General features: G+C 39.6%; 1 protein-coding gene across 1 annotated transcript; it reads left to right on the forward strand.

Annotated features, from left to right (window-relative positions):
• Positions 1-10,876: 10,876 nt before the first annotated feature.
• TAS2R16 (taste 2 receptor member 16) lies at positions 10,877-11,995 on the forward strand. Its single transcript, XM_040472099.1, is given in 3 exon segments — positions 10,877-11,212; positions 11,214-11,492; positions 11,495-11,995. Coding segments are annotated over 3 exon segments (828 nt in total). The 3' UTR covers positions 11,708-11,995.
• The last annotated feature ends 602 nt before the right edge of the window (positions 11,996-12,597 follow it).

Genomic DNA, 12,597 nt, shown 5'->3' on the forward strand with positions numbered 1-12,597 from the left:
CCCAGGTCACCACTGGTGAACCTTTAGCAATCAGGGCACCATATTGTGCCAGGGGCTATGTGTGTCCCCAAATAATATTCATATTGAGGTCCTCTCTGCCTGCTGGGATAAGAATGAGTGAGTCTCCAAATCCCATCTTATCACCTGCTCCTCAGACCACTCCTGGGACCACTTATGCAAGTTCAGACTTCCAAAAAGCAGACACCACAATAGCATCTTATGTGCAAAAGACTAACTGGATAAATTTCTGTGAAACAAAGAGGATGACTCTGAACATGACAGAGGTAGAATCCAGACTGAGATGAAATTTGACCTCTAGAGAGAAGGGGAGTGAGGAAAGATGATGAGGTAGGAAGATTCTTAGACTGCAGTGCAGTTTAAAGGAAGTTCTGGCCAGACTGAAAAGTGTCCTTGAACCAAAGTCACACAGTGAAGGAGTCCCCATCTCACAGGAATGGATCTGCATTATTCCTCCCTTTCCTCCAGCCATGCTCAGTCTCCCTTTCCTCCTGCCATGCTCAGTCACTAAGTGAGAACAGCCCATGGGAAACATGGCTTTCATGGCAAATGCGGTTGTGGAACTAGAAGGACAGACTCTGGGGCCATCAGTCAAGCATGTTGTTACCAGCAGCTAGAAATCTGAGCAGCACATTTTCATGGCTACTGTCTCCACAGCTCCTTGCTAACTAGTCTATGTAAATGCTGCCCTCTAGAGTTCTGAAGGCACAACCCCTAGGTGTCTGATTCCTAAATATCTACTGCACAAACTCACCTCTCTTCAAATTCAGACAATTCCATCCCTTCCTCCTTCTCAGCTTACAATATTTTGTTTCCTACTTCACTGAAAAAAATAGGCACAATAAGAAAGGAACTTGAACATGTTATCACCATGTATATACTTCTTTTATTCCTGCTACGGGGGAAAAACATTCTTGCATAAAACAAAGGTCAATTCCTCCACTTGGCTAGGTCCCATTACCTCTGAACAAAATTCCAGAAGTTCTCAGTCCTCTCTCTCTTCTTCTCCCCCGTCCTCTCTCATCAATTTACCTTCTCTACTAGATTACTCTTATCATATAAAAACATGCCATTATTAATCTTTAAAGAGGGTTTAGGCAGCCTGTGAACAACTCTAAATTCTGGGCTAAGACAAAGACCAGGAGGCTTGAGAACTCTTGTCCTCTTTCTCTTTATTTCTCAATCCTTTCTTTTCCTTCATCTTCTTGCATTTTCATCCTTCTTGTTCCTTTTGTTCCTATGCAAATCCTTTGGGTAGCACAGAGATATCCTAGTCTTCCATGAAGGTTGCCACCATTGTTTGCATCCAGGGCTGGCTGATGAGTTATTGACCTTGTAGTTGTGAAAGATACAGAAGGAAACCAAAAGAAGGCTTCTCAAAGTTCTTCAGTAGCTCGTCTGTCTCTTATTCTTTTTTACCATGTGTCATTAAGTAAGATTTATTCCCAAACCTCTCTCTAAGGTATTTGACCTCTGAAAATATTATATTGCCCCAAATTAGAACAAGGATACTTTTGTAGTGGGATCTCATTTATTAAAAACAGGAGAGGGGCGCCTGGGTGGCGCAGTCGGTTAAGCGTCCGACTTCAGCCAGGTCACGATCTCGCGGTCCGTGAGTTCGAGCCCCGCGTCGGGCTCTGGGCTGATGGCTCAGAGCCTGGAGCCTGTTTCCGAATCTGTGTCTCCCTCTCTCTCTGCCCCTCCCCCGTTCATGCTCTGTCTCTCTCTGTCCCAAAAATAAATAAACGTTGAAAAAAAAATTAAAAAAAAAAAAAAACAGGAGAAAAACCTCACTTATTTTATCTGTGGACAGAATATCAGCTTGGGCCAAAGTGTGTCTTCTCTTGGAGTCAAGATAAATTTATTTATAACTAGAACACCCTGTGGAGTGGCCACAGGGAAGCCTATGTATATGAGGTCCCGAGACATCCCAAGGCTAGAAGGAACCAGGTATGATGTATTCATATCAATAATTGTCAAACTTTGTCAGGCATCCAAATCACCTAAAAGCCTTGTTAAAATTGGATTGTTAGGTCCCACTCCCAGTATTTCTGACTCAATAGGTCAGAATAGGGCCCAAGAATTTACATTTCTAAGTATTTTTCAGGTGATAATGATGCTGTTAATTTATGGGATCCATGGCTTTAGACATTATTGCAAGAGAGGACTGTCTCTGAGGGTAGTGTTTATCATTCTGTCCTAACCCCTTCCAGCGTCATGGATTTGTACTATGTCCTAGGGAGAGAGAGAGAGAGACAAATAAATTAAACATCACTGAGGCTCTGGAATATTTGGCTTTGGTAGCTTTCTAATTGAATATAACAGGAGAAGTGGGAAATTATTCTCATCCACTGTACCACAGGTCATCAGAGCCCTATACCTTGAGTGTTCAAAGGTTCTAAGGCATCATGGATAGTGCCTGATTGGAATGATGAAATGGAGAGAGTGCCTAATGGAGGTACATATGTCACCTGAAACACAGTTGTTGATGATGATGGTGGTGGGCTTTAACTCCTTTTGGTCAGAATTTTGCCTAAGGCCTTTGAGTGGCATCATTTTAGTATTAAATTACAGTTCTTGTACTGTCTATAATTTGCAATTTGCCAACTGACTGGGTACATGCTCCCAGGGTTTCAGTAATGTGTACATTCAATAAATTAGAGACTAAACAAATTAATGCTATGATTCTTATCTAAAGAATGAGATAAAAAGCAAAGAAAAACATTACTTGCTTCAGGCCACAAAGGTTGGTGGCAGAATTAGAAATAGGATAGAGAAAGCTCCCTAACCTTCTTCATGGACCACGTTAGTTACTATTAAATATTCATTTAAACTGCTGACCATTTTCAAATGAAAAAGATCAATTCTGATTGTTATTGAATGCTGGTGACACAAGAAAGAATGTGTATGGCTAACTGGGAAACATCTAAGACCACTGTTTTTTGACAAATCTGGGATTGCTTTAACAAGGGTCAAAAGCAAAAAAACTCCAGAGCACCTGGGTGGCTTAGTCGGTTAAGTGTCCGACTCTTGATTTGGTTCAGGTCATGATATCATAGTTTCTGGAGTTCGAGCCCAGCATTGGGCTCTTCACTGACTGCATGAAACCTGCTGGATATTCTCCCTCTCTTTCTGCCCCTACCTGGCTCATACTCTCTCTGCCTCTCTTAAAATAAATAATTAAACTTAGAAAAGAAAAGAAAAAAGAAGGCACCAAACTCTATGACTAGCCTGTTGGGGAAGGAGTTCTGTTTTTCAGGGAAGGGAGTTATAGAGGAGAAGGCAGGTAAACAAAGCATGCTGTTCATTTTGGGGTGAAGATGAAATCATTTTTCCCACAGCCTTTAAGGATGGATACAATCTTCCTCCACAGAAAAAATAAATACTAAGAAAAGTAAGATTGTCACAGACGGAAAAGAAGCTTCCCCTACTATATATAGGAACAAGTATAGGCTTAAGTCACCTCCAAAGATGGATTATCTCTGAACTTCTATAACACAAGGAAACTTTAAAGAAAGAGGTATATAGAGTATAAATCTTCACAGGATCTTTAGAGAAGGCTTTGTTTAGAAGTCACAGCCCTACATGTTGTGCAATATACAGGCTCTAATGTTATTAGATAATTAAAATGCACCTGGAGTTCATGAATGCTTTGAAAATATGATGCTATATATAGCATTAAACATTTCATTTGTAGCTGCAGAAAAATTGTGGCTTTTACTAGAATAATCAATATACCAGAATTTGGGATGATAGTAGAACCATAAGCATATTCACAAATTTGGAAACTAAGAAAGATCCAGCAAAATTTATATTGGGTGAAAGCACTGAGGGATAAAAATATGTAAAGAAGACTATCTTCATACTGTGGATGAATGAGAATTATTTCCTGAAGAATTGGACACTCCCATCATTTTTCAGCTACTAAAAGCTTATGAAATGAAGAGGTCACTTCGCCTTACAGATGTTCAAAGTAAAACTACACATGGAAGTTTTGTTATTGTCACTACACATGCAAGTACCTTCCCCACAGAGGTGGCTTTAAAGCCGTGGGTCTAAAACTGAGCTGCCATTTAGAATTTGGTGGGATGATTTTGTAAAATCCTGATACCCAGCCTATACCCCAGAAAATTAAATTAGAGTATTAGGGATGGAACTTAGGTCTCAGTTATTGATTTTTTTTTTTACAGCTTTACTGAGGTATAATTGACACACAGTTGACCCTAGAACACAGGTTTAAACTACATGGGTCCACATACATGCAGATTTCTTATAGTACAGTATGATAAATGTATTTTCTCTTCCTTATGGTTTTCTTAATAACCTTTTTTCTCTAGCTTACATTATTATAAGAATATAGTTTATGATACAGATAACATACAGAATATGTGTTAAATGACTGTTTATTTTATCCGTGAAGCATCTGGTCAATAGCAGGTTATTAGAGGTTAAGTTTCTGGGATTCAAAAGTTATATGCAGAATTTTTTTTTTATTAGGGGGAGAGAGAGAGAGAGAGTGTGTGTGTGTGTGTGTGTGTGTGTGTGTGTGTGTGTGTGTGAGGGGGGTGGGCAGAAGGAGAGAGAGTGAAAGCGAAAGAGAAAGAGAGAGAATCTCAAGCAGGCTGCATGCTCAGCCCGGAGTCTGACACAGGACTCAATCCCACAACCCTGGGATCATGACCTGAGCCAAAATCAAGAGTCAGATGCTCAATTGACTGAGCCACCCAGGTGCCCCAGTTATATGCAGACCTTCAATTACATGGGGGGTTGAAAACTGTACAAAAACTACATATATTTAGTGCGTACAATTTGATGAGTTTAGACGTGTACAAACACTCATGATAACCATCACTACAGTCAAGGTAGTACCATATGCAACACTTCCCAGAGTTTCCTTGTGTCCCTTTGCTTTTTTTTTTTTTTTTTGCTTTATTTTGTGGTAAGAACACTTAACATGAGATTTACTCTCTTGACAAATTTCGAATGCATAATATCATATTGTTAACTATAAAATCCATGTTGTATAGCAGATCTCTAGCACTTATTCATTGAGCATGACTTAAACATTATTCCTATTGAATAGCAATAACCCATTTCCTCACTACCCAACCTCTGGGAAGCACTATTATATTCTCTGATTCTATGAATTTGACTATTTTACATATGTCATATAAGTGGAATCATGCATTATTGATCTCATTATGACTAGCTTATTTCATGTTGGATATCTGTCAGGTTCATCCATGTTGTCACAAATAGTAAGATTTCCTACATTTTTAAGGCTGAATAATATTCCATTGTACATATATACCATATTTTCTTTACCCATTCATCTGTTGATGAACATTTTGGTTGTTTCCACTTCTGGGCTATTATGAATAGTGTTACAATGAACATGGGAGTGCGACATCTCTTTGAGATCCTGACTTCAACTTTTTGGATATATATACCCAGAAGTGAGATTGCTGAATTATATGGTAGTTCTATTGTTAAGTTTTTGAGGAATCTCCATCTATTTTTTCATAGTTGTTATGCCCACCAACAGTTACATTCCCACCAACAGTATTCCAATTTCTCTGTGGCTGCTCCAATGCTTATCTTTTTGTTTTTTAATAGTAGTCATCCTAGGGGCAACTGAGTGGCTTAGTTGGTTAAGCATCCAACTCTTGATTACGACTCAGGTCATGACCTCACGGTTTGTGAGGTCGAGCTCCATGTCGGGCTCTGTGCTGACAGTGCAGAGCCTGCTTAGGATTATCTCTCTCCCTCTCTCTCTGCCTCTTCCCTGTGCTCTCTCTCTTTGTCTCAAAATTAGTAAACATTAAAAAAAGTTTTAAATAATAGTCATCCTAGCAGATATGAGGTGACATTTATTGCAGTTTTTTTTCTGCTTTATTGTGATGCTTTTAACCTCAGCACAAAGAGTAAGTAATTTATCTTCCACATTTTCTTTATTGCACTTCTGATTTGCATTTTCCTGATAATTAATGACATTGACTATCTTTCCACATATGTGTTGGCCATTTTGCAGGACACAAAATTGATATATAAAATTGGTTGCATTTACATACACTAATAATTAACCATCTAAAAGGGGAATTAAGAAAACAACCCCACCTACAATAGCATCAAAAAGGATAATATACTTAGGAATGAACTTGTTTTTTCTGTAGAAACAGAAAAACAATTCTAAAGTTCTTAGGGGACCACAGAAGAATCATAGTAGCTAAAGGAAGATTGAAAATGGACAAACAAGCTAGAGACATCACATGTTCGGATTTCCAAATATATTAGATTTCCAAATATATTACAAAGTTGCAGTAATTAAAACAGTATGGTACTGGCATACAGACAAATATATACACTAGCAGAATGGGATAGAACAGAAAAAAAACCTATCGTGTACACAACCAACTGATCATTGACAAGGAATGGGGAAAAGAAAATCTCTTCAACAAAAGGTGCTAGGAAGCCTGGATACACAAATGCAAAAGAAAGAAACTGGACCCTTATACTATACACAAAATCAACACAAAATGCATTAAAGACTTAAATGTGAGACTATAAACAGTAAAACTCCTAGAAGAAAACATAGGGGAAACGTTCCTTGACATTGCACTTTGCAGTGATTTCTTCAATGTGACACCAAAAACACAGGGAACATAAGCAAAAATAGACAAGTGCAACTATATCAAACTAGAAAGTTTCTGTACAGAAAAGGAAACAACCAACAAAAATAAAAAGGCAACCTATGGAATGGGATAAAATATTTGTAAATCAGATATATAATAAAGGGTTTATTCCCAGGAGGTATAAGGAACTCCTAAAATTCAATAGCAAATAATCAAATAACCTGGTTCAAAAATGCACAAAGAACTTGAAGACATTTTCCCAAAAATGTCAGTTATGGTCTCTAAAGCTCTATAAATGAGTCCATGTGTACCTGTGGAGACTCTAGTTCTCTGGGGTGAAACTCAAGTATGTAGTAAGTAGCTTCTAAGTGGTCTACCTATATTTATCCTGATATGTCACAGAAATCTTAGTCTATTCTATTGAGATTTTGCCTGTATATAAACCCATTATTTTATTACTTACTAAATATAGGTACCTATAAATATAATTCAACTAACATAGAGTTTGGCTATCTGTTTCTTAGAGTTGCCTCTGTATTAGCTTCCTATTGCTGCTTTAACAAATTACTATAAATGTAGTAGTTTAGAACAGCACAAATTTATTATCTTAAAGTTCCAGAGGTCAGAGTCTGAAGTGAGTCTTGTGGGTCTAAATCAAGGTGTCCATATAGCTGTGCTCCTTCTGGGAACTCTAGGGGAGAATCTGTTTCTTGTCTTTTCCTGCTTCTAGAAGCTGCCTGGATTCCTTAGATTGTGACTCTGATCTCTACTTCCATCATCACATCACCTCCTCTGACTCTCACTCTCCTGCCTTCCTCTTACAAGGACCTTTGTCATTACACTGGGTCTATTCCAGTTTTCCAGGATCATCTTATCATCTCAAGATTGAGATTATCTGCAATGTCCTTTTGCCGTATAAGGTAACATAGTCAAAGGTTTCCGGGATTCAAATATGACAATTTGTGGACCCTTATTTTATCTACGAAATTGTAAATAAACTACCATGTGATGGGCACGTGACCATAGTATTGCTGAAATTACATTGTATTAACTTGGGTTCATTTTGCCAGTCCCATTGGTTCAAACAGTGATTGACAGTACATATCCACAGTCATGTGGATCATGGAAATCTCTCTCCACAATGTCACATGTGATTATAAGTCACCATTTGTCTCATTCAGTTTCAGTGCATTTGTTCAAGCCACAATTTTTCCCTGAAAAATAGTTGCCAATTTAGGCACACTTATATTTTATTAACCTTTCCAATTTCAGTTATTTGAATGGCATAGGAATATAACCATAGTGTATATTCTCTACAATGTTAGGCCACTGGCCCTTACACTTACAGTAGAATATGTGGTTCTCTAGTCTGCTCTTCTTGTGTTCTTCATTCATTCAATAGATATTTTCTAAGCACCAACTAGAGGCTGTAGTGTTCTAGTTGCTAAATCAAGGGACCTCAGAGATTGCTCTACAGGAGTCATACACACAGACGTAATAAAAGACAACCTTTGAACTCCTAACCCCACAGAACATTAACCACCAGTTTATAGGGACTCTTTACGTGTCACTTTCAGAGAATCTGGGTTGTTTGATTGGTTGTTATCACAAAGAGAGTGCCTCTGTGGAGTAGAGTTGTGCCAGATCATCCCTGGGGCTGTGGGCCAGCCTATCAGTGGCTGGTTTGGACAGGTGCTCATTCCTGGTCCAACTACAGCGGCTGGTATTGTCACGAGGGCTATAGTGGTGAGTATTGCGCTTAAGAACCCCTCAGAAGGAGGTCTGGAGCATCACGAGCATTCTGAGGTTCTCTGAGTGAGGCAGTGCCTATTGGAGGCAACATGTTTAGTGCATCCTGGACAAAAGGCAGATCTTAATGTTATTATTGCATATTTCCCTTACCATCACTTCTCATTCTCTTCTTTCTCCCTACTTCTGTATGAACACATCTTAACCCATTCACCTGGTAATCGCAAGCTACTGTTTTGTCATCTCACTTTTTAAATTTGCTGATTCTTGCATTTTATTGAGAATGCAAAGCACATGCTTTCTAATATTCTTTTTTCTAGTATAATTTTTTAACTATTGTTTTTACCTTTGTATCATGAGTTCAGTGGTTTATTGTTATGTTTAAGAATTCTAAGCTTCATGTTGGATTGCTTCTGTTTTCTCCTCTGTGAATGATTAAAAGTCCATAAGACTTGGTGCTTATCACACATAAGGTCCATGACTTTCACTTTGTCTTTATCGCCAATTAGCAATTATTAGAATTTGCTTCTCATTTTTGAAGCCAGTAATTAAATGTTTGGTATCTATCTGGTACAGTTTTCCTGAACTCATTTCCTGAATTCATCCTCTAGTCGGCCTATATAGCTATGAATCAGTTCCTAGATATTTGGAAGTAATGAGTAGCTTGTCCCTTGTCCAAAACAGTGCTTAAAGTCTACCAGTTCACAGGTTCCTGCTTATAGGGATCTTTTTGTCTCGGAGTCTTTCAATTCCATCTTCATGTTCCAAGGTGCCACACACACCATGGGTTCACTTCCACCTAGCAGCATTGGGTACACTGAACTGTGGTTCTAGAATCAAGTTATAAAAAGAGATTGCTTCATGGAGGTGCCATGAGAGCTGTTTGAGAAACTGCGAATCAAGTTTGCCTCTAGTGAGAATGCAAAGCGTGGAAGGGCAAGGGGTTAAGCTTCCACGTCCCCTGTAACAGGTGAATGTGAACACAGGTATGCTTCACCACAGACCACTGCTGCTCAGCTTGGGCTCAGGACCTGTAGCAATTGGAGCTTTGAGCATCATAGCATGTGATGGGGAAGAGTACAGCAAACACCATGGTACACTGCTAGAAAGGGAAGCAGCTGGCAGGTGCAGTATCCTCAGCAGGTGCTTGACAAATCAGACCATCCAGCACCTGCTGCAGTCAGTCTTGCTTGTGAGCCCACAGGGGACACTTCCAGAAATAATTCATGGGTACCGTACAGAGGGCTGATAGTTTACAGGACCAGATTATACCAGTCAGAGACATTTGAAGTCACGACCATCAGTGATTCCATTGTTCCAGCCTCCCAAACAGAGAAAGCAAAGCTTCTTGGCTTCTCTGCTCAACAGGCCTAATTTTTAAAAATTGTTTTACTAATGGTGAGAGGGCCTTCTTTATTCATCTTGAGCAATGTCAGCAGTGACAAAAAGAGCTGGCCGTGTAGGAAGGCAAAAAACAATGATGTCAATGGAACATGAACAATTCTCAAAGATATATAAAGCATTGGCTCAAGGCATTGAAATTGGCAGAACAACAGCTAAGGATGCCACCCTTCCACTGTAGGGAGTGCAGTGCAGGAACTCAATGGGCAGTTATGAAAGTGGCATGCATTGGATGAGGGTACTTGAAGGTCTGGAATTCTAGCAATATTGCAGGTAGAAACTGAGAGTAAGGACTTTTCTTTGTTATTTTTAATTTGCACTAACACTTTGGTTATAGCATCCACTCCAGCCTACTGTGGAAGCCAAGGAGAGAGGATTTCTGAAAGTTTCCTTATTATGGCCTTCAGCAGAATAGAAATATTATCCAGGACATGAATGGACAGTGAAGGCTTTATCTTCCCTGTGGTTCAAATTTTAGGTTAAAGAAGTGAGGATATCATTTAAAAAAATTTTTTTTACTGTTTGTTTATTTTTGAGAGAGAGTGGGGAAGGGGCAGAGAGAGAAGGAGACACGGAATCCGAAGCAGGTTCCAGGCTCCAAACTGTCAGCACAGAGCCCGAGATGGGGCTCAAACCCATGAACCGTAAGATCATGACCTGAGCTGAAGCTGGACGCTTAACTGACTGAGCCACTCAGGCGCCCCAAGAAGTGAGGATATCATTTAAAGAAGATGGGAAAATAAGTTAAAGATGCCTTAGACAGATAAAGATATAAACAGCATGACTATGAAATAAGTATGTCTTTTATGGAAATAATCAAGGCACCTCAGGAGCAGGAAACAACATTCAAACAGATTTCTTTGCATCCGGGCCTGCTAAAAAACCAGCAAGCAAAGCATAAGCAGATCTTGCAGATAGGAAAATAGCAAAGTGAAAGATGAGCTGGGAAAAATTTACATCCAGAGGGCGGTATTTTCTTGCATGAGACAATAGTGGGACTTGGAGCCTATTCCCTACCTGGAAATTATTGCAGAGATTTTAAGTCCGTGTCCAAGAAGATACTTTGGAGTGGAAAAATGATGCCCCTCTGGCTCACTATCTTCTTCATAACCATCTATGTGCTCAAATCCTTGAGAGTAATTATGCAGAGGAGCTTAATGTTTGCAGTGCTGGGCAGAGAGTGGGTGCAGGCCAAAAGGCTGTCATCGGTGGACTTGAGTCTCATCTGCCTGGGTATTTGCTGCTTCTGTCTACAGTGGGCATCTGTCCTATACAATTTTTGCTCCTATTTTAACCCTAACTATGTATTTTGGTACTTATCAATCACCTGAGAATTTACTAATACTCTTACTTTCTGGTTAACCAGCTTGCTTGCTGTCTTCTACTGTGTCAAAGTCTCTTCCTTTACCAGTCCACCTCTTCTAGCTGAGGTGGAGAATGTTGAGATTTGTTCCTTGGCTGTTGCTGGGTTCTTTGTTGGTTTTTTGTGTGTCAATCATCTTTTCAACTATTAGGAATTGTGTCAATGTTCGCTTAATCACCGTGGGGCGTTTCTCTACAAACAGCACTATGGTTAAGGGACTTAAGACATTCCATTTGTTTACCATATCTCATCTAATGGTTGCATTGGTTATTCCTTTCCTCCTGTTCCTGGCCTCCACAATCCTGCTCATGGCCTCACTGTTCCAACACATGGAGCAATGCAACACCATAGCACTGGTCACTGCAGCTCCAGCATGAAAGCTCACACCACTGCCCTGAGGTCTCTCACCATCTTCCTCGTCCTCTTCACCTCTTACTTGCTGACCCTACTCATCTCTATTATGAGTATCTCATTGGATAAAAGGTCTTGGTTCGGGGCTTGGGGAGCTGTCATCTGTGCTATAGTCTCTATTCACGCCGCTTAACTAATGCCGAGCATCCCTAAATTGAAAGTTTTCAAGATAAGGTGCTGGAGCCTAGAGACTGACTGAGGCACAGGGTACAACAAGACCCCTGGGTAAATGGGAGTATGCATTGACACAACTAATACCAATAACCAGCATTATTCTTGACAATCCCCCACATAATAGTAATACACCATATGTGCAAGCCTTATTCTCCTTCATGCCACAGCCATCTATCTCTAATCAATTCTTTCTCTATTCCATGGCACTCCTTCATTTGCTTTCCACAATCACCATGTTGGTCCCAACTTTCTCATGCATTTTTATTTTATCCTTTTCATGACTGCCAATTACTTTATGCATTAATATGAATCCCTTCCCCTCAAGAATTTATTGCCCACACCCTGAATATTCCCCATGCTAACCCCTCAATCCACTTTCCTAAATTTAGTCAAGAAAAGGTCTTGCCATCTCTCTCTCTCTCTCTCTCTCTCTCTGCTGCTACTGCTTCTAAAACTTTATCCAATGACATAAATTTTCTTATTTGGTTCTCTACCAAATACGGTCCCTTAATTCCTCTAAAACTCAAGTCAAAAATGAACCCCTCTTTTATTTTCATTCACCAAGAAACTATACTCTTCCCAGAATAGCAGACTACTGACCCAGTCTGGGTTCATCCTAGAACCTCTCCAAATATTGGCAACCTAACTGGGTCAATTGTAGATAGTTTCCATTGGTTGGATTCTTGCCTCTCTATTGTACTACAAATTGGACAGAACTTTCTAGGAAGATTCCTAGATTGAGGCTTAGCTGGTTTTCGATATATAACCCAGGGGTTAGCTGGGAAACTCCTCTTACTTTGTAAAATCTGAATTACATTGGCTTAAATTTTCTATTCTCTTCTATATGTG

This window comes from Herpailurus yagouaroundi, unplaced genomic scaffold (genome assembly GCF_014898765.1).
Source record: "Herpailurus yagouaroundi ecotype Mexico unplaced genomic scaffold, PumYag 100, whole genome shotgun sequence".
NCBI lineage: Eukaryota > Metazoa > Chordata > Mammalia > Carnivora > Felidae > Herpailurus > Herpailurus yagouaroundi.